Source organism: Rattus rattus, chromosome 4 (genome assembly GCF_011064425.1).
Source record: "Rattus rattus isolate New Zealand chromosome 4, Rrattus_CSIRO_v1, whole genome shotgun sequence".
Taxonomy (NCBI): domain Eukaryota; kingdom Metazoa; phylum Chordata; class Mammalia; order Rodentia; family Muridae; genus Rattus; species Rattus rattus.
Window position 1 is genome coordinate 163252618 of NC_046157.1, and position 23046 is coordinate 163275663.

At 43.6% G+C, this 23046-nt stretch overlaps 1 protein-coding gene across 4 annotated transcripts in view; it reads left to right on the forward strand.

The window, feature by feature from the left end:
- Positions 1 to 23046, forward strand: part of Ube2f (ubiquitin conjugating enzyme E2 F (putative)) — a 35312-nt gene that overhangs the window by 1094 nt on the left and 11172 nt on the right. For 2 of the 4 annotated variants that reach the window (XM_032901623.1, XM_032901627.1), the window contains exons 2-4: positions 2845 to 2978; positions 11487 to 11516; positions 14643 to 14708. In XM_032901623.1, coding sequence (XP_032757514.1) covers positions 2861 to 2978; positions 11487 to 11516; positions 14643 to 14708 — 214 coding nt within the window. In that variant the 5' untranslated portion in view covers positions 2845 to 2860. Of the gene's footprint in view, positions 1 to 2800; positions 2979 to 11486; positions 11517 to 14642; positions 14709 to 23046 lie in introns of all 4 variants that reach the window. The other 2 variants (XM_032901626.1, XM_032901624.1) reach the window with 2 other exon arrangements.

Consider the following 23046-nt stretch of genomic DNA (forward strand, 5'->3'; position numbering starts at 1 on the left):
CACCTTGAGCTGACTGGCCCTGCCCAGGGGACATCAGCTTGATTTCAGCACAGCACATAGGAATGCTGAATAAACATGATTTGGTGAGACTGGTAAATAACACACTACAGTCCTCTTTGGATGGCTAAAGGCTGGTCCCACCCAGAGGAGGAACTAAGTGGGCCAATTACAACTTGTGGAATTTGAAACTCAGCATGCTGTTCAGAATAGCTGATCTGTTCCCAAAATACTGCCTTAGTCACAGTGTGATTTTTTTTTTTCCCCGAGAAAAGGGAAGTTTTGGTCAAAGTGGGGTTTTCTAGAGGTGGGACATGTTGAGGAGGAAAAGAGAATTCAGAGGTAACTTCTACCCTTTTGATAGTTCGAGTAACTGTTTTTGTTTGATCCCCTTGTGTAGATTTAATTTTCTGATTGTGGGACATTTCCAAATTGAGACTTTGGTTTATTCCCTCACATGCTAGTGAAAGTGATGCAGATGATAGAAAAAATAGCGGATACTCTAATCTTACTTGCCTTAGAGTATCAGAAAGTGCGTGTTGGGTTTTCTGTGGAGACACCACCAGTGTTGTTTTCTACCTTGCACAGTCTTCACACAACATGTTCTACTGGAAAAGCCTACAGCTCACTGAAGATTACAAGTTAGAATCCACACCACACAGAGTAGAGCATGGTATGAGAGTGTGAGAGCAGTAGGCAGAGCCCTTGGACTGCAGTGGCAGGTCTAAGCAGCCAAGTGCAGGTTTGCAGGGTGTGGAGCAGCTTTTGTTCTTCATTTTCCAAGAAGCTCTGTTGTGACCACTAGGGACTGCCTGCTCAACCCTTAACCAGTGCTTTCCCGTTTCACTTTCCACCACTTGCCTTAGTGATACCAAAGGTGAAAACCTAATGGTCCTCGTGTGGAACGTCCTCACTGGTCCCAGCAGTGTATAGGGTTGTTATCTTGGACATTGTCAGACACCCCTGATGGCCCAAGGTCTGAGCATGGAGTGGTGGACTTAGACTTGGCCAAGGTGGGAAGCACTAACTCATGATCCTGCTTGAGGAATTTCTGACAAGATCATTCCAGGCCGCAACAAGGCAGGAAAACATTGTTACGGTTCTGCTGTTTTGGGAGCTTGTGGGCTGGAGTCCCTCTGGGGAAGTGACTTAGCGAAGACTGGAGGATGTCTGTGTTCTGACAAGGCTCATCTTTTCACATAGATGCCCCTAAGGAGAAGCTATTACAGAGTAGGATTGAACTGGCCCATCACTTCATGACTGATCAATGTTTGTATAAACTACACCATGCCCACACTTACAACACATCTAAATGAAAACTAGGTTTTTTTTTTTGTGGCGAGTGCTTCTTGTAGCTTAGTGTCTTGGACACTCACCCTCCAGGCCTGTTCCAGGAGGTGTGTGTGTGCATGTCTGCCTGTGTGCATTAGTGTTAGGAGTCTTTCCCAGATTTCAGAGCTATGAGCTTAAGCATACTGATGTGCAGTACAAGAATTGTTTGGTACATTTAGACAAATGATACTTTCTGATTTTGTTTTGGTATTTTTACCTTCCTTTTCTGATACATGATCTTCCACTGTAGCCCTGACTAACCTCCAACTGACAGTCCTCCCTCAGCCCCCCAAATACTGATGTTACAGGTGTGTGCCGCTGTGCCCAGTGTAACCAGTCCTTATTATGGCAGGGTCATGTGGAGGATCATAGTCACGTCTTGTTTTTGTGACACGTGGTACAAAGTGAAATCTGCCCTTTACTAGGGATACACAGAACATGGCGTGAGAAATTAGGCAAAAGAGTTGCATTTGAGGGTTTTTAAATTCTGAAGAGAGGAATATTCTTGTGTTCGAGGTCTGAGCCTTAAGTTTGACCTCTCAGGTAAAACTTTTCCTCTGTAAGTTTTAGATTTTGTTTGACTGAGAAATTATCAGACCTATATTGAAAGGAGATGCTTTTAAAACAAGAAAGGAAACTATGCAAATATTGAACTACATACCCTTGCTGGAGTGTTGGTATGAGGAGTGTCTGATTGATGGAAGTGTATAATAGACACAGAAGGCAGCTTGTGGAGGTAGGGATTGCTGACACCCTAATGTAAATTGTACTCGGAGTGCAAATGCCTTCACTCCACTGGTCCATCAGTTAGAACAAATAAAGCCTTGCAGGGAATGCTGATAGTGAGAGCGGAGAGCAGGCACTCGAAGTGCTGCACCTTCTGCCCAGCAGTTGTTGCTCTGATGCTGCTGTTGAACGAACAGTCGAACAGTCGAAGGCTTACCGGGTGAGTGGCAGCCCTTTTTGTGGTAGGCAGTCAGGAGCATTCCCTCACCTGCCTTTGGATTTTGCTGTCCTTCCCAGGGAGGTTATGGCTTGAGAGTCTGAAGCAGCCAGGGAAGACTCCAGTTTGGGGTGTTGATGTTGACATTGCAAATCAGTAAATGCAGCAGTCCTTTGAAGGCTGTGTACCTTTCCTCAGAGGGTGAAGGAAAGCAAAGCATCGATGTCCCCTTCTGCCCTAGAGACTTGTGCGCTCAGGCCACACCTGATCTTTTTGCTGCGGGGACACTCCCTTCCTTCCATTTGCAACCTTTGGTGAATGAGTACAATTGTGGGAGTGGGTGGGGCTTGATTGTGATTGAACCAGCACACACTATACCTCGTGAGTATGAATTATGGCTCCCCTAAACATTACTTGTTAAGATTCCTTGTGAAGGAATCTAGTCTTATTAATATATGTAGAAAATTTTTAAACAAATTTTAGAGACTCTAAAATAAAAACACCCGTGTATGTATTTCTCTTGTCTAGTGTCTGGAGACATGGCCCTAACCCTCCCCTTGCCTGTCTTCCAGAAGAAAGGTGGCAGTAATGCTAACTCTGGCAAGCAAGTTGAAGCGGGATGATGGTCTCAAAGGATCCCGGGCCTCAGCCTCCACATCCGACTCCACTCGGAGGGTGTCTGTGAGAGACAAGTTGCTTGTTAAAGGTAATTGTCAGCCATGGGGGCTGTTTTTATACCTGTAACAAAGTGAAGCGAGTCTGCAGGCTCCTTGGGATGGATGCACAGTAGTCTGTTGAGTGGAACTACTTCTTTGAAATAATTGTAAAGTATAATTATCAGCCGAGCATCGTGGTGCACACCTTTAAGCTCAGCACTCTTGGGTACAGGCAGGCTCATTTCTGTGAGTTCAAGGCCAGCCTGAACACTACACAGTAAGTTCCAGGACAATCAGCGTGTAGAGTGAAGAGATCCTACCACCCCCCCCCAAAAAAAAAAGTGTGTGATTGTTTGTCACTTACAGTGGAAGGATTTGTACCAGGCAGAGAATGTTATTGTAATAGCAAGGACCAGGCACATGGGTGCTGCTGTTATTTCCCCTGCTGTCCCCTTTCCTGTAGGATGCACAGCAGCAGTCCCAGCCTGGAGCCAGTGCTCTGAGGGTCCTTTTTTGTTTCATGTGGAGCGTAGCCTAAGGAGTCCTGTGAAAATCTGGTGTCTTCAGAGAATTATGTCACATATCACACAAGCTCATGCCCACGCATGCATGCATGCGCGCGCACGCACGTGCGCACACACACACACACACACACACACACACACACACACACACACATATATGACCTGTTAACAATACATATTTTATTTTGTTATTAGAGTTCACAGAATTATGATTAAAATTCTCCTAAGGTCATAGTAACTGGTCATGTTTGTAAAGGAAAATTATGTTTGAAAAAGGGTTTCCTTTTGTGTGCATAGGTGTGTATATATGTGGCATGTGCGTAGGGTAGGGGGCAAGGATGTACACATGTGGAAGCACATACGTGTAGAGGTTGAAGCAGTGGGTTTATGCAGATTTAATAGGGTTTCTTGTATACTTTCTGTACTTAAATCTAGAATTAGCTTAAATCTTGATAAACTTATGATGATTGGTTAAAAGTAAAATTATCGTTCACATCTTGTTCTTGTCTATAAATTCAGAACAATCCAGATCATAAACATCAGAGAATAGGGCTGGAACACCTTGCTTGGATGAACCTAATAGTATTTGATTTTTCAGAATCCTTGAGAGTCCATCTGTAGAGGCGGCCCAGAGTCAGGAGAGCCAGGCTGAAGTGTTTGGGGTGTAGATGCAGCGCTTGGAGCAGTCTTGGGGTGTCAGCTGAGAATAAACTGTCCTTTCATATTGCCGCCCTCCTGTTTAATGACAGCTTTGGTACACCAAGCACTTGGGGCCAGGTCCCATGTTAGACGTCTGCTGTGACTTAACAGCTGTAAACCATGTAAGCAATAGGAGCCTTTCTCAGATCCGCAGTGTAGAAGATTAAGGTTAAGGCAGAATTCACAACTGTCTGTAACTCCAGTTCCACCCTTACGAAGACGGGTACATAAAGGCAAAACACCAATGAACATTCAATAAAAACAAACAAACAAACAAACAAATTTTTTAAAAAGAAAGAAAGGAAGTAGGATTCCCCAGTATTCATGAGGCAGAGGCAGGCCAATCTCTGAATTCAAGGCCAGCTCTGGTCTACAGAGTGAGTTTCAGGATAGTCAGGGCTACACAGAGAAACCCTGTCTCGAAAGAAAAGAAAAGCAAGCAAGCAAGCCGTATAGGGCTCAGTGATAAAGCCACACTCCTCACATGTGCCTGGCCCTGGGTTCCATTCCCACCATCGGAGAAAAAGATAAATATTGGTCTCTGGTGAGAACTGTAATTTGCTTCCAAGGTGAGGCCTCTGTTGCTGTATCCTAGAAGGAGAGGATCACTGGTCCTTTTGGAAGGAAGAGACAAAAGTTGAGTGTGAGCAGAGCCCTCACAACTTAATTACTCCAAAGACTCACCTCTTAATACTACCTCGTTAGCATTGGGCTTAACGTGAAGTTTGGGCGCCTTCGGACCATAGCAGGTATTTTGTATCATAGGGTTAGGAGTAATTCTTGGGGTTGGGGATTTAGCTCAGTGGTAGAGCGCTTGCCTAGCAAGTTTAAGGCCCTGGGTTCGGTCCCAACTCCGAAAAAAAAAAAAAAAAAAAAAAAAAAAAAGGAGTAATTCTTGGTTTAAAGTCTTACCGGCAGGAGCTTGGTTTTCTACCTGAAGAGATGTAGGCTGAGAAGCCTGCAGTAGTTGCAGCAGGATGGCCAAACCCACATCTTAGGGGTGAGGCAGGCTCTAGGAGAACAGATTCAACACATAAAGAGCAGAAATGCAAATTAATAGAAAAGAGGTTTTTGTTTTTTGGTTTCTTTTTTAAAGATTTATTTTTATTTTATTTATATCCACACCAGAAGAGGCATCGATTCCCATTACAGATGGTTGTGAGCCACCATGTGGTTGCTGGGATTTGAACTCAGGAACTCTGGAAGAGTAGTCAGTGCTCTTAACCGCTGAGCCAACTCTCCAGCCCTAGAAAAGAGTTTTAGCAGATAGTTTCCACCAAACCTGTGCCTAGGGACTCACCTGGGAGCTTTCAGATAGCTCCAGGGCGATAACGGTGAAAAAATTTTCCAGACAAAAATCCCTTTAGGGACTTTGAAAGAGTCTGAGTTTAGCAAGGTTGCTATAATTGGGGTGATTGTCCTAGCAGTAAAGTAGGCTCGTGTGAAGCTGTCCTTCATGGGTATGGACACAGAAAATTGTGTGACTGTGTCTGGGACTTAATACTGCAAGCTGCATTCCAAAAGGAAGAGGCGGGGAGTTTGTCATGCAGGGCAATTAAAAAGTGTCTTGAGACAATACAGTGGAGGGAGGTGAAGGAAGCAGGAGGCTGAGGGATGTTCACACATTAAGGAGAATGCCCTGGTATAGCCTTTGCTCAGCTCTTAAGAGCTGTCACCAGGCTGACAAAAGTCTCAGGCCTTCCTGTTCTGCTTTTATTCAGGTGGGGGCTGTGTTGGAAGGTATATAGCTTGTCAGTACAGTCATAAAACTCTACAACAAAGGCCTTGTGTGCAGAGCCCCAGTGACAGTATCTTAGGCAGAAGTCTCATCTGGCTTCTCAAAGAGCTAAGGGAAAGATTATGGACACTATACAGGCCAAAAAGATCAGTGCTTTTATAGGTGGGGGAGGGGCTCATGGGGTCTTGCCACTTACTGGTGATAACAGCAGATTCTAGGAGAGTGGAGGCAGAACAGGAAAGGCTGGGTGCCCACTCCTGTCCTCCTTGAGCTCAGGGCCAAACACCTTAAGACTGAGGGATTGTGTGTTCATGTGTGGTTGGGTCTTTATTCTCTACCAGGTCTGCCACATGCTCCTGTTTCCTGTGCTGGTCTCCCACACTAATCTCTGGTGGGTCACAGTCGGACTTGCCACATTGCCAAGGCTCTCACAGCGTTTGACAGTACACAAATCTGAGGGGTAGTCTGACAAGTCCTGCTAAGTCAAGTAGGAGGTCAGATATCTGACCAAACAGCCTTATGTGTTCTGTTGAAAGTTAAACACCAGTGAGACTGTTCAGGGAACTTGAACAGTCACCATATGTACACCAGACAGCCTCATGGGACAAGAGGACCTCTAGAAGTCATAGGTAGGCACCCACCTTGATATTTTTTGTGCTCCTGTCAAAAGTAGATGGCATGAAGTCCTGGGATACAACCAGGGATCCTTGGTTCTTGTTAAAGGAAACTGCTTTTTTGGGGTTGTGGTTTGCATTTTTGAGTGGTACTAGAACGCTTTTGAGCTAGTTAGTTGTTTCAGTGCTTTCTAGAGGGGCTGAAATCTGTGAAGGGTATGTGATCAGGGGAACACAGCTAGGGCCGGGTTTGTGAGTTGTCTAACTGCTTGGCAAGCCTGAGGGCCTCTAACGAAGCAGCACAACTCAGGCCTGAACAACACCAACTTCCTACAGAACAACAAAAACTGACAAGTATTTTTAAGCTGCTGAAGGCTTGCTTTCACAAGACAACAATGACTCTTTTGCTAGGTGGCCTAGCAATTCTGGGAGGTGTTGTTGTAAAAATATAAAAAATAAAAAAAGTAAGGTGTCTTTTATCCCGTTAGGTCATACTGCAGTGCCTTGGCGGAAACACACCCCAGCCGCACACTTTCCTACACTCACATAAAAGAACACACAACACAATAATCTTAGATCCAATTGATAAGATATAATTAAACATACAAAGCCCGGTACCATCTATCCCTTAGGAACATTGATAACAACCTGTAAATACACAGAGCAGAATCTTAACATCACCTGCCATGGCTTCTCACCCTCTCCTCTGTCTCCTCTCTTTCTGTTCCTGTCTCCTCCTCTTCCTTCAAACTTCTCTCCTGCCCATCCTTCCTTCTCCTCCAATGACAGGCCTCCTTCTATCCTGTACCTGCCCTCACCTGTACTTTACAAATTCAATGGGGAGGTTCTGGTGAAGTCACCTGATTCCTGAGTATGTGACTAGGCGCTGTCCTTGGGGACAGTGGAATTAGCATCAAAATACAGATAACTTCTGGGCAAACCACATCCGGGAGGCACCTGGCACCTTGCATAACTCAGTGGCTACATAACTTCCTTCTGAGAAATTCTTTTCCTTTCTAAATAAGGATCAAACCACAGTCCACTAGAATCTTGACCACAACCAGATCACGAAATCTACCCAGTTAGCAGAATGATCCCCACACCTCGCAAATTCAGCTCCTCTTGCTTTGGTAACACTGTGGCTTTAGTTTCATTTGTGTTGACACTAAGACTGTAATTACTGATGTGGGTTAGTATTCGAGGGATTGAAAAACTACCTGCCACGTTGGGCAGCTCCCTCAGGAGCACTATGCAGATCTGACCCGCTGTTCTATATTGTGCACTGGGCTAGACAAAGTGCCAGTCATCATTATTGAAGTCTCATGTCCCAAGGATTCTATTCCTTGCCTGCTCTGACTGTTGGAACCAGGAAGTCTTAGTAGGATTCCTGGTGTAGTCAGCAGGCTGTGTTTGGGGCTCTCCTCAGCCCTTGTCTTCCTTTCTTGGGTGAGTTACACTGAAGGTGATGAATACAAGCAATAAATTTAAATGATTGACTGTCATGTAAAATTAGAACTTTATATATTATGCTTGACTATATATATATATATATAATGCTATTAGATCATACCTTTACAGGCAGTGATCTAAAACAGTCTGGAAGACTGTCCTCCAAATTTGTGTGCTCAAATCTAAACACCTGGGTGGTATTAGGAGGTAATTACCTTTGGGAGGTAACTCATGATGATAGGGTTCCTGTGAATGGGATTAGTGCCCTAATAAGAAATCCCAGATAACTTCCTTGTCTCTCCTACGGTTTGAACACACAGCAAGAATTTGTTTTCTATAAGGCTCTGAGCCCTCACCAGATTCAGAATCTGCTGGTGCTTTGGTCTTGCCCAGGCAGCCTTCAGAATTATTAAAAAAACTAATGTCTGTGTACAAACCATCCATATGTGTAAAATATTTTTGTTGTAGCAGGCCACACAGACCAAGAGTTAGAGAATGACACTACTGTAGGTGTTTTATGGCACTGGAGTGCGTGAGTGTGGACTAGGGCATTCAGGGTTTTGGAATTCCTGTAGCTACTGGAGTTCAAGGATTAGATACAGAACCCAGATTACTAAAAGAATCATTAAGAGACGTGTGGAAGGCTTGATGAATGCTGACGCATGAGTGCGGGTGCGAGCTGGGGCTTTGCGTATGAAATGACAGAGCCTTTGGGTGGAGCCAGGTAGTGTGCTGCTGCTCTCTGTCCAAGGTGAAGACCCTCTGCTGGCCTATTTAGTGTGTCATATCCTGTGTACCCCTATGTCCCCTACACACATTTTACTTGTGATTATGATTTTACACACCCATATGGTGTGTACATAGTAAAACAATACTAACCAAGTTAATCCATACACCTTTCCTGTGTGGTCACATTAACACACATTACTTATCCTGCCTAAGCCTAACTTTGTGCCCTTTGCCATTGTTTTCATCCCTTGTTGTAACTGTTTGGTTTCTGTCTATTCAGCAGCTTGTTCCTTCTGTCTCTTGTTTCACTTAGCATGATGTCCTTTGCTCCATCACATTGTCACAAATGGCAGGCTCCTCTGCTAATGCTGAATTGTGTTTCTTACACATCTCATGGTCTCTTCATTCATTACTCAGTTTATACTTAGGCTGATTCCATATCATGGCTATCAGTGAAAAATAACTGCAGCGAGCATGGGGTGGTTGGTCCTGTGCAGCAGTGATCTTCCACCTTCCCCATGCTGCCACCCTTTAATTCAGTTCCTCGGGTTGTGTGGACCCCAACCATAAAGTTATTTTCTTGATACTTCGTAACTAATTTTGCTCCTCTTAGGAGTCATAGTGTAACTATCTTATACCCAACCCCCAAAGGGATTGTGACCCACAGATTAAGTACTGCTACTTTAAAAAGTGCTGACTCATTTATTATGAGTGTGTATTCACAAAGATTGCTGGGTCACATGGTAGCTGTTTTGTTTTTTTCTCTCTTAGCTTTTTGAGGGATCTCTCTCTCTCTCTCTCTCTCTCTCTCTCTCTCTCGCTCTCATGTGTGTGTATGTAATATTTAATATGTATTATGTTATAATATTGTGTGAAGGTTCCCTTTTCTCTGTATTCTATCAGTTCTATCTCTTGTCTCTCTAGTAGTAGCCAACTGGAAAGATTAGAGATAGCAGACATGGTCTTGTTTTGATACTTGGGGACACTATATATCTTCTCATAAAACTGTTGGTCACTTTTTATTTCTTTAGAGAAATGTCCGTCCCTCCCTCCTCCCCTCCCTTCCTTCTTTTCCTTCCTGTTGAGTTGTGTGTATCGGTATTATGTTAAACCCTTATCAGCTACATGATTTGCAGACATTTATTCCCAGTCTATATACCTTTTCTTTGTGCTATAGCATTTTAGTTTAATGTAGTCTCACTGTTTAATTTTTGCTTAAAAAATAATACTGGGGCACAGAGAGATGGTTCAGTGGTTAAGAGCATATACTGCTTTTCCTGAGGTCCTGACACTCATATCAGGCAGCATGGAGCTCCTGCTCCGGGGCTCTCATACCCTGACCTTTGTAAGCACTTGTACTCATGTGCACACACCACACCACTCCTTCCAGTCCACATAAGTGAACTAATAAGCAATTAAAATGAAATATAAATAATCATTGAAGCAAGGTTTGGGAATTTACTCCACCACCACTCCTATGAATTTTACAGCTTACATTAAGCCTTTTATTTATTTTGATAATTTGTGTAAGGACACACAGTTCTCCACAGAAGAGGCTCTCATTTCCCTGGGTGGTCTTTTTGGTGCTCTTGGGTGCTGGTTGACCATGTGTGCTTATTAGGTTTGCTCTAGCCTTCCTTCCTGTTGCTCTGCTGGCCTGGGTTTATGCCCACATTACTATACTATTTTGATTACTCTATCTCTGTAATATAATTTGAAGTCAGGATCAGCAGTGTTCACTTTGTTCACTCTCAAGATTCTGTGGATCTTCATATGAAGGCTCTGTGAAGCATGTCACTGAGACTGTGATGGGGTTGCCTGTGATGGGGTTGCCTTTGGGCCATGGGTTCCATCCGGTCTGTAGTTTCTGCCCTCCATATTTACAGTTAGAGAGTACAAATCTTTCATCTCTGTAATTAAATTTAGTCCTTAAAAATATTTTTGGTAAATGGAAGTGCTTTCTTAGTTTCCTTTTGTCTTTCTGTACAGTGTTGGAGACTGAACCTAGACCCTCCCATATACAGTATTCTCCCCTAACCTACCTCTAGCCCTCCATGTTTCGTTTCTTTCTCTTCTCTCCTTCCCAACTCCTTTCCCTCTCCTTCCCTCCTGTTTTTTTATATACGTTTTTTTTCTTCAAGAAAGAGCATGGCTCTGGAATACTTGGGTGGCCTTGTGTTCATGGAGATCTGGTATCGCAGGCATGCACCACCACACTGGCATTATTTTTTAAGTAGTCCATTATTAATGTAATAGATTGGTTTTTGTGGTTTTGATTTGTTAGTTTTAATGTTTGTTTCCTTGCTGTTGGAATCTCTAGGGCCTTCTTGGTGTAAAATGTCTTCTGTAAACAGCTGACTGTTCTAATATTTCTTATTCTGTGGAATAAGTGGTGACAGTAGGCATGGTGTTTGTCTATACCGTATGGGAGATAGTTAGCATGAACATGGGGAAGGAGTGCTGTAGTTTTGATGTGCAGAAGGATGCACAAATAAATACACAGTGAGTAACTGAGGATGTGAATTGGATGGTCTGAGGCCTCATGGGAGAGGAATGGGGCCAAGAAGTGTAAGTTACAACAGGAAACTTAAAGACATGTTTGGGGAGAAAACATAAATGCGTGTGTGTGTGTGTGTGAGAGAGAGAGAGAGAGAGAGAGAGAGAGAGAGAGAGAGAGAGAGAGAGAGAGAGACCAGGTTTCAGTTCATCTAGCTAACTTTTTCCTTGTCATCTAGGGGGAGTTTCTTATTTAAACTGGTGATACGATGAAGATTACTGTTAACCACCATCTCTTTATTTCTACAGAGGTTGCAGAACTTGAAGCTAATTTACCTTGTAAGTATAGCACGCCTGTCAAATTATTACTATATAGTAATGACATGAGGAAAACTCGTTTTGTTTTAATAACTTTGCATATCAAAGGCCTATTTTCTGTGTATATTAAGAGTAAATTTTAATTTTGCAGAAGAGGCTTTTTTTTTCCATGTAGGGAGGTTTAATAAGAGAAGAAAAGTAGAAGTGGGGATGAGTAAAGGCGGGCCATGGGCACATGGAGGGAAGTGGGGATCGAGAGAGAAGGGACAGAGGGGAGAGGGCAAGAGAGCAGGGAAGAGGGGAAGAGAAGAGCGTAAAAGAGGCTTTTTTGTTTTATTTTTTGCAAAATCTAACAAGATGAGGTTCTAGCCAGGTATCAGTGGCACATGCCTTTAACCACAGCACTTAGGGCGGAGAGGCAAACAGATCTCTGAGTTCCCGGCTGGACAGGTCAACACAGCGAGTCCCAGGACAGGGTGCTAGAGAGCCACCCTGTCTCAACAAACAGCACAGAGCCTTTAGTCCTGAGTCGCACGTGTGGAAGTTGCCTGTGTCCCTGTAGTGGAGGAGGATCGGCCAGTTGCCCAGTTGCCTTTGGTTCCACTTCTCCCTCAGTGGAAAGGAGTTGGTTTGTTTTGTGTTTGAAAAAAGGCAGCTGCACACCCTTCACCCACTCTAGCTTTCCTGTGGACACACACAGGGTGGGGGTGGGGGTGTCCAGCAGTGCACTCACTGAAAAATGCACTTGAATGATCTGCATCAGATTTCTACTTCTCTATCATTAATCTTCCACCATATGTTTTACACTTTATATGTCTTATGAGAGCCTGGAAGCCTTGACTGTTTTACTTCTGCTGCTGCTGCTGCAGTCATTGTTAAGCTTTCTATTGTAATGTTTGGTTTTAAAGCCGCTCTGAGTCTGAGGGTGGTTGTGAAGTTAGTTCGTGAGGGCACAGACAAGCTGTTTGTTAAAATTCACTGTGCAGCCTTGGCTAGCCTGGACTTTACTGTGTAGACCAGGATAGACTCAAAGTGGCTCTGTTTGCCTCTGCCTTGTGAGTGCTGGGATCAAAGGTGTATACCTCCTGGGCGGACTGAACAATTACTTTTGACGCCTGACATTTGTGTGGGAAGAGAGTAGGTTATGATACAAAATATATTTCTGCTATGGCTCTCATATAAAACCTCCTCATTCTGTAGCTTGACCTCAAAGTTGCTTCCACTCAAAACTGAAGGTATTGTCTGAGAATTTTATTGAAAGTTTAATTTTGAAGTTGGGGGGGTGGGTTAGTAGCAGAGTACTTACCTAGCATGTATAATGTCCTAGTTTCAATCCCAGACGGGGGGTGGGGGGTGGGGGGGAGTAAATTTCTACCTAATAAGCAAAAAATAAAAGGGTGTGCTCTAAAATGCTTCGGGAAGTCAATGAGTGCTGTGACGGGCAGGCAAATGGCAAAGGCCTGAAGCCAGGTATTAGCTGTCTGTCTGTCTTGCTGCCTGTGTCAGGGCACTTTTTTCTAAAAAGCATCACACAGCGATCTTCTGTGTTCTAGTCCAGTACGTCTTTCCACTGTCCCTGACTCAATGTTTGTTCAAAGTGCCTTTTATCGGAGACCATAGAACATTTCCCCTTAGAACTAGCTTGTGGAGGTTGGGGATTTAGCTCAGTGGTAGAGCGCTTGCCTAGCAAGCGAAGGCCCTGGGTTCGGTCCCCAGCTCTAAAAAAAAAAAGAAAGAAAGAACTAGTTTGTGTGCTTGATGTAAATCCTGTAGAATTTGGGAAAGATATGAGCCTGTTTTCCTGTCCTGTGGTTAAGCTATCAGATAGAATATACTGTTTGACATGCTTCTTTTCCCCATGTTTTCTGCAAATCATCATGCTAAAGAAAAAACTAGCCACCACATGCTCACTCTTTGCTATCTGTTTAAAACATTTCTAATATGTACCGAGCCATAAGTATAGCTTTTTATTTGGCAGTGTGATTAGAGACTGTGGAATGGCCTCAGAGCTTCATATGTGCACATGCATAGATAGCTCTCTGAAAATGGACAATTCCTTAGATAGATGCTGTTGTATATAGAGAAAACTGTGCGTGTGTGTGTGTGCGTGTGCATGTGTGTGTGTATGTGTGTGTGTGTGTACATTAAAAACATGGGTAGGTTAAAAACATTTATATATAATATACATATAGTAATGTAATTTTTTTTAACTTACCCTTTCCTGAGCTTTAAGGTTAGTTATTTGATTTTGATAGTTTTATTAATTTTTAAAACTTGTCTTACTAATTTTTATATTCTTGGAAGGCTAATTCAGGAGGCTATTTCTAAAATAAAGAATGTGATAGAGTATTTCAGAAATTGTTCCTGACCTCTGTATACTGAGGGTTTTTCCCCCTACTCTAAAAAAGAAAGCCCACAAGTCTTAAACTGTTTTGTTTTGTTTTGTTTTTTACCGTAATGTTTTATGTCTGACATGCTCGTTAAGTATCAAAATGAAACAAAACCAATAGTGAAACGGTGAACCCATTTCCTGAGACAGTGTTTCACTGTGTAGGCTAGGTTGGCTTTGAACTCAGAGGTCTGCCTGCCTTTCACTCCCAGGTACTGGGGTTACTAGGGTTAAAGATGAGCAGCCCTACACTCTGAAGGTAGAGGCAGGTGGATTTCTGAGATTTTTTTTTCCTCTAGTGTTATGGTAAATTCTGGGTGGCAGCTAAACTCTTACTATCTCACTTCTAACTTCCCTTCTGATGGGCACGCATGTCTGTGTGGATCTCTGTGGTACTGACCCATTTGAACAGACGTTTGAGATGCTTCTCTTCCTGGTTTTTCCGTGTGTGAGCCTTACTCACATACATTAATGTCTTTGAGGGATAGTCTTTCATTGTAAACAGCACAATTCTATAATGAAGAGAACTCGTTAGTGACTGTTTAAAATTGGAGTGAATACCTTCATTTGGAATTAACTAGTAAGACTGGGTGGGTGGATGGCAAAGACACAGAACCCTAGTTTGCCTTGGATATAGTCCATGATTCCCACTCGAGTGCCTCGTGAGTCAGCACCGCAGGCTTCTTTGTGTTTGGAGGTTAGCGCAGCATGTGCACACCGCTCGCTCCTGGCCTTCCTGATAGCTGTTTCTTTTGCAGGTACCTGTAAAGTACATTTTCCTGATCCAAACAAGCTTCACTGCTTTCAGCTGACTGTAAGCCCAGGTAATAAATACTGCACACTTTAGTGTTCATGTCATTTTCAAGCAGCAAGTGTAAAGGTCTGCTCAAATCTGTCCTCTGGATTTGTCCTGTGTGTGTTAGTGCTCTCCCATTCCCTAGGGTGATGTGACTGGCCTATGTCTTGCAGCCAGATACAGTACAGCAGGTGTGAGGCACTCAGTGTCCTGGTGACTCTAAAAGTCAGGCAAACACCAAAGAAAACTGACGGCAGCCTGCTTGGAATATGGGCTTTGAAGTCATGAGTGGATTCTGGTAATACTCTACTGGAGCTTGACTGAGGCGTGATTGCTTAGCTGCAGCCCCCATCTACAGAGGGGAGTCGTGAATCCTGTCTCAGGCAATGTCAGGATCAAATGGATTTTTGTATGCACACCACTTGGGCCCAGGTTCTAGCAGATTTCCAGCTGTCCTCCTTAGGACTGGTTTAAGTGCATACATAGTCTCCAGGGGCAGCAGCATATATATCTCGTCGGCCAGACTTTTCTAATGAAGGTGCCATTAAAGGAGTTACTGATCACCAACCCATGTCTACCTCCAGTAACCAACCATTGGTAGCCAGTTCATGCTACTTCAGGGTAGATGGAGTAGGAAAAGTAAGGGAACCAATTCTCAGGGTTTCTCCAGGAAAACCAGCTCATAGATGTTTGCAAAGGGTACTAGAATGAGAACTGCATCTGCTGTTTCCTATTCTACACTTTGGATCTGAAGTGAAACTGTTAAAGTAGCCAGAGGAGGACATTATTCAAACGGTTACTAGTACTTCAAAGATGTGAAAAGTAGTCAAAGGACTATGATGCAGAGAAAAGGGAGAGGGATGGCTTGTCTTCAGGTCGTGCTGACAAGGCAGTGTGACACTTGTTAAGGCTACAGTGGTCTGATCTTTGGGGTTTATGAGTATGTGTCCAGAGTTGTTCTGGGACAGTTAGTCCACAGATGTTTCTGACGTCATTTGGCAGCTGTAAAGTTCATATTGTTACTTAACCTGAAATGTGCAGAAAAAGAAGAAAACAAACAGGACAGAGTTTCCTTGTAAAAATAGAGGGTGTTGTCCTATTTGGGGGGCGGGGGTAGGGAGCTGAGAATAATGAGTCATGAGCTAATTAAAAAGTGAGAGGTAAGAATTTTGTTATGTGACAATGAATCCCTGCATAAACATGGCCTTGTATCTCTGCAAGAAGAGCAGCTTGTTTCTTGTGGGAAATGTTTTATAATAGTAAGAGTCCCATTTCAGAATGTTCTTGATAATGCGTAATTCTGTTCACACCTAGCTGCAGTGCTGCATGCTCAGAATCCTAGCACCCAAGAGGCTGAGGCAGAAAGTTTACAAGTTCAAAGCCAGCTTGGGTTACCAAGCAAAAACCTGTCTTAAACCTATGTGAAGGTTTTACAGAGTGCTCTGAGCCATACTTGTAACTTTAGTCTGACACCAGTTGCTTGGAGACACGCCCATTCTGAAACATCTTGTGTTCTCTGTGTTGTTGATGAGGGATGCTGAGTCCATAGGTGCTTTCTCTCTTCCCAGGATTCATCCCAATGAGGAGCATTGCCCACTAAGTACCTCAGGCTTGTGTGTTATAGTGAGCTAGGCTCTGACAGGCCTGTGGCACTCTGAGCACACCTCTGCAGTCCTTGGCTGCTTACAGACCCTTGTTTCTGCCAGCCAGGTTGATGTCATAGTTGTGTTTCTGTGGTTTCCTCTGAGTGTTTCTCCCTCCTCCTTGTTTGTTCTTACTAAAGCCTGTGAACGTGAACACGAGGTAACATATGACCACACCTTCATCCCGATTGTCTCTGTCCAGTGAACAACTGTTGGAGGTTCAGTGTTCACTATTCTAGCAGGCAATAAAAGACTTTTTATTTTAGTGCCTGGGAATACAAATTCAGATAATGGTATCAGGAAAAGCAGACATCTGGGTCAGTGGTCAGTCGACAGTGTAGAGGTCTTGCCAGAACTGGGATAAACTTTGTGCTGAGTTCAACAGTGTGGTCAGTTGCTTGCTTGGTTTTTGAGATAGGGCCTTACTGTGCATCCCAGACTGGCCTTGAGCTCCCCATCCTGTAGCTTCAGCCTCTTAAATACTGATACTACAAAACTCAACCACCACACCACAGTAAAGTGTTTTTAGACTTTAGTTGACACCATATAAAATAGAAAGTTTTAAAAATAAGTTGTTTGTGTGACTTAGGACCTGACTAAGTTTACTTGTTTATTCTAGTAGCTTTTAAAAGTAGCGTTGAGGGGTTGGGGATTTAGCTCAGTGGTAGAGCGCTTGCCTAGGAAGTGCAAGGCCCTGGGTTGGGTCCCCAGCTCCGAAAAAAAAACCAAAAAAAAAAAAAAAAATAGCGTTGAGTCTGGAAAGGCAGTTCACCAGTTAAGAGCACTGGTTGCAGAGGACCCAGGTTCAATTCTCAGCACTGCATGGTAACTCACAGCCATTCATTACTCCAGGTCCAGGGGATCCAGTGCCCTCTAATGACCTCCTTATACACCAGGTTTAAATATGATGCAAAACACTCAGATACAAAATTAACAGATCTAAAAAGGTAGCGTTGGCTTTTGTGATCACTGTCATAGAAATTTTTGTTCTGTGAGAAAATGTGTGCCTTTACTTCTCAGTGAGCTTGCAGTCACCTCTCATAGAGCAAGAGCTGGGTTCCAGTTTATTAGTATTTTCGTAGGAACTTTTGTGTCAGTATTATGAAGAATATTTTGTTTTGTTTTTCTTGTAATTTCTTAAGTTTTGTTATCAGTAGTAAAATAAGTCAGATGTGTTCCTCAGAGTAGCTTTGTATTCTTTCTCTCTGAAATGATATTAAGTTACCAGTGGTCAGCTTGGAACTTGATTTCCAGCAAAGTTTTTATTTATGAATGGAATTTGTTTAGGAGACACCATGTTAGCTTTACAGTTGATTTGCTTTTTTCTAAGTCGTCTTTGAAATAGTTCTTTGACAAAATTGGTCCGTCTCACATGAACTGTAGGTTTGGGATGGTTTGTTTGTCCTGCTAATGTCTAGGGTTTGTGGTGATCGTGAAGAACTTTCTGTGTGATTTACTGTGATGTGTCATATTTTGATTCCTGGTTCTTTCTAGTGGCTTTAAATTTCACAGTGAGATTAACCACAGTGAGAAAACAGTACATTTTAAGAACAGATTTCCCCCCCCTTGGTTAGTCTCTTCTTTCAAATAACCCTAAAGACAGGTGGCAATATGCTGTCTTCTATGTGTACTAGAAAGTGTGAGCTGTGTGCCAGCAGTCTTCTGACTTTGAGGAAAACAGTCACTGCTCTTTCCTTGCTCCTTTCAAGAATTCTGTTGGTGTGATGTTTGCTTGTGATGGTACCCAGTGGGCCACTGTACTACCTGGACAGGCATATATCATCTGTTCCATGCGATTTCCCCCTTCCCTAGCCCACGTCTTCCAGTTACGTATTTTTTAGAGGATTCTCAGGCCATTTGGTACCATCATTATAAATAGCTTCTGAGCTGAGTCGTGTCAGTAGTTAGAGTGCTTGCCTAGCATGCATAAGACATTCTGGTGGTCACCAGTAAAAATATACAGTGTGGCCAATGAAATAGCTCACTGGGTAAAAGGCACTTGCTGACTGCTTGAATTTAATCTCTGGAGTTCTCATGGTGAAAGGAGACCCCTACTTCTGCAGGCTGACCTGACTTCCAAATTCACATCTCTATGTACATCTGAGCACACCAGCACACACTAAATCCACAACACACTAAAATAAGGAAACAAGTAAAAAAGCAAATAAGTCAAATGAATAAATGCAATAAAAAAACCAAAGTAAATAATGCATGTTGTGTCCAGAAGTAGCATAGCATTTAAGTGGTAAGTTTTTTTTAGAATTTAAACAATAACCAGCATTCTGTTCTCAGCTTCATGTGTATTTTTATGTAACTTAGTTTTCCCCACATCTTATGTTTGATGGTAGTCACGCTTAACTAATTGTGCTTTCTACCTCACCGCCTCTTATGACTGCTCTCACCCTAAGTCTGTGTAAATTGCATCCCTCCTTCTTGCTACTCCCTTACCGTGTTCACCTTACACTGTACACCTTATTTATTTATTTATTTATTTATTTCCCATCGAAGTGTAAGCTTCCCGTGGCAGACATTGTCTCTTATGTCCCCAGTGCTTAGACAGTAGTGTCTGCACTTAGAGAGAGTGGTGGCACTTAGCAAGTCTTGGTGGAACTTACAGACTAAGCAGTGTGGTACAGATTTTTATGCTGTTAAACATGAGATAAGATTTCATGTACAGTGATCTCTGGGGATAAAAATGACTACTATCAGCATTTTCTCCAATTAGAGTTGGTATTTGTGAATAAATATTCAAGCCCAAAGCAGAAGTTCATTTAATACCAGTCTCTTTCATGTAATGCAAAAGATATATTCAAAGATATGTCTAAAGTTAAAACCAAAAATCATAGTATGTTCATGGTCTTGGATGTTGAAAGCGGATCAGGAGAGATTTCACCAGCCAGGTACTGGGACACATTGGTAAGGTTTCTGACTCCTAATCAAACCTTCTTTGATCAAACTCTGAGATGGGACAGGTGAAGATTACTCATTTAGCATGCTTTTGTGGACGTCACAGTGGGTCTTATCGCCACATTCTTTATACGTTCATCTAAAGCTTGGCACTGCAGACTCGGGTCACTTCAGGCTTTCAGAACAGCTAGCCATCTACAGTGCCTGTGACAGCCTCTTGCTCTCTAGTAAAGTCTTCCCTTACTTCTCACTTCCGAGAATCTCCTGAGAACTTTGTCACTTGGGAGTTGTGACATTGCTGGGTTTGAGAGGTGCCCTGGTGATTGCTTCTTAGCATACTGTTTGCAAGGGGAAGCTATGCGTTCTTTCACAGCAGTTAGGGTTGGACTTGTCTTTTGGATTTTATGTTGTTTTGTTTAAGACAGTCTCATGTGGCTTGGGTGCATTTACTGTGCAACCGAGACTGTCGAACTTCTGATCTTCCTACCTAGGCCTTTCCAGTGATGGGATTACAGTTCTCACATGTTAGTGTGAACTACCTACTGAAACATTAGTCATCTCTGCACGGCGTCTGAGCCAGTGGCAGGAACTGGGGTATGGTATGGCCAATGTCACACTGTCTTGAAAAACCACTGTGGGGACAGATTTAACAGACTCCCAATGCTTCTTCAGCCCTCTGGGCCTGTCTGTACGATGGTGATGAAGAACCTCCTAGTGGCCAGCTCTGTGGGGGTGTGTGGGGAGGTGTGGGTGTGTGGGTGTGTGTGTGTTCGTGTTCATGTCGTAAGATAGGGAAAGGCTGTGAGATGGGAGGAGCAAAGTGGAGCTGGTGAGCCTTCTGGACCTTGAGAGCACATAGCAGTTATTCTGGTGTAGGGCAAGTTGTGTCCAAGTGTTAGTGTCTGTGGACCCTTAGAGAATCTCTTCCCAGGAGTCACCCATCAACTGTAATGCCTTGAAGGCAAGAGAGCAGGCTGTAAAGCTCCAGTGGAAGGAAGGGTAAGTCCTCTGACTGTATAGAAGGAGCCAGGAGCTCTCTCCTGCTATATTCCAGGACTCAGTCCCAGTTGCCAAGAAGTAAAATGTTTTTAACTTCAACAACTGTGGTATAGAGTTGGCACACTATGCTGGCCAGAGTATCTTGTATGCTGTAGTCTTCTGTTTGTCAACTCCAGCACCGAGGAGGCCTCCTTCTGGGCTGTATGGACTGTGGAGCTGGGTGTAGGAGGGCGCCAGAGGGCGCTGGCTAGCTGTCCTCATCCTGAAGCCTGGGGCAGAGCAGAGCTTGGGTGTTGTGCAGGGCAGTCTGCCCCTTGACGGCATTGTGAGTGTCAAGTCAGTAGTAAAGTGAAGTGGCTGTGTCAAGTAAGAAACACATCATTTTCTGGAGAGAAGAGTTCCATTAAAGGGGAAAAAATAGAGCAGACTGTTCTTGGATCTTAGTTTTTTTGTTTTTTTTTTTAAGATTTATTTATTATATATAAGTATACTGTAGCTGTCTTCAGACACACCAGAAGAGGGCATCAGATCCCATTACAGATGGTTGTGAGCCACCATGTGGTTGCTGGGATTTGAACTCAGGACCTCTGGAAGAGCAGTCAGTGCTCTTAACCACTGAGCCATCTCTCCAGCCCGGATCTTAGTTTTTTAAGACATAATTCTAATTATTAAATGAAAACTTTATCAGGGCAGAAGAAGCATGGTAGAAGCATCACATTAGACAAACTAACATCTTCATGACTGGTGGGCAAAAACGTCAGAGTGAAGTGCGAAGCCAGCCAGTGAGGTACGGCGGGGCAGGAGGGGCTGCTGCACAGCCTTGTAGAGAGGTCGTTGTGTCTTGTGTGGGGCATAGTCACTCCTGAAGAGAAATTAGAGTAGGCTGTGCGATCTGCAGAGCGAAAAACCTGACATAAAAATCCTGTACTATGGTGATTGAAATCAGATTACAAGAGAGCAAGATCACTGGACTTGGAGCTAAATTTACTAAACAACTTACCAAAACAAGTGTCTTTCCCCAAGACTTGCTACTGTGTCACAAATCCAGGTATATTTACAAAAGGCAAATGACCTGACATTTTAAAAGAAGGCTTTGGTTTTGCTCACCATTCTGGGGTGTTCATTTTATAGGGAGGGTATGGTAGACCTTAGAACATGGCAAATGGGAGAAAGCAGCACAGGAAAGGGTCAAGGGCAAAATGCAACCCTGGGTACCTCACACAGTGTCACTGCAACCAGGCCTCACTTCCATAGCCCCACCAACCTCCCAGCTGTCTGTTCAAACCCTGAGCTAAACAAACGGCTCCTTAGGTCATGATTTGTCTGGAAAGGCCTCACAGAGACTTCCAAAGCTGTACCTCACTGTCTCTTCTGTTCTCAACTCCATCAGACTGACATCCAGAGTAAGGTATCAGCAGTGGAAAGAGAATAATAGAGAAGCAGCCAATTGGAAGGGAAGAAAACAGAACACCACATTCTGGGACATGGGACATGAGTAAATGAACTTTTTTACTAAGACATCTTGGTTGTGAAAGACCTTTTTAAACCACTACACCAGAGACTAAGTCCATGAAGTAGAACTGGTTGAGTGTGGTGGCCAAGCTGAGTTTGAGGCCGTTATGTAGACAGAGTGAGTTCCAGGACAGCCATGGCTACTCAAGGATACCCTGTCTTTAACTCCCTTTTTCAACCCCTCACCCCCATCCCACTTCCCAAAATAAAATGGTGAAGGTGTTCTGGAATGACAGCTCAATGATGTAGAGTTACTCTTCTAGAGGATCACAGCACCCACTTCAGCTCGTGTGGTGTGTTACTACAGCTCTAGGGGTTCCATGGGCACCCTACACTCTACAAAAGCAAAGGTTAATCTAGGAGCCTTTTACATCAGTGACCCAAAGAAATTCATCTTGCTAACAAGAGCTGGACACTAGTTCTTATGGAAGGAAATATAAATAACCAATAAACTGAACTGGTTCAGCCTCTCTAGCTTTTAGCAGGGGTTGTGTAGTAAAACACAAGGAGTGCTTAGTCTTTATGAGACTACCAAAGTGTGAATGCTACACCCAGGAAGGGCTGCTTAACTGTTGGGTAACACAGCACTGGCACAGTCTCAAAGTTCTCTTCTTTTATTTATTCATTCATTTTTAATGTACATATTATTATTTAATGTACATTTTTTATGTTCATGGGTGGAGGTCAGGGGATAACTTGTAGAAGTTGGTCTGTCTTCCTTGTGGGTCCTGGAGATTGAACTCAGGTCCCAGGTTTGGAAGCAAGCACCTTTGCTTACTGAGCCATTTCACCAGCCTACGGCCTCCAAGTTCTTAAAGTAGCCCGCTTTTATGTATCTAATTTATGTAAAAAGCTGAAGCAGTTGGCCTTAGTGTTGTAGTTTAAAGATGAAGACAGTGCTAGTCACACCACAGTGAGACTGAGAGGCCACAGCCTCTGCTGGCAGCAGTCCCTTCCTTCAGTTCCTTCTTGAGCCTGGCTTGGATCCAGTTAGGCAGGAGAGACTGCGCTGTGGCATTTGCAGACCTGAAGAGGCCTGAACATCCTTGTAGGTTCTTGCCACACCCATTTCCTAAGAGCGGGTTCTTTCTTGGAATCTTACCACGCACTCCCTTTTGGCAGTGGGTGGAACTCTCCAGTTCCCCACTGTGCCCCTAAGTCCTGAGCCCTCTAGCAGGGGAGGGCTGTTGGGTAAGCATGTGCTGAGGGACTGGAAGTTTTACACAGGTGCTGGGGAAACAGCAGTCAGAGCACATCGGCTTTCCCACAGAAATGGCATCCTCGGAGGGAGTCTGGAAGCTGCCC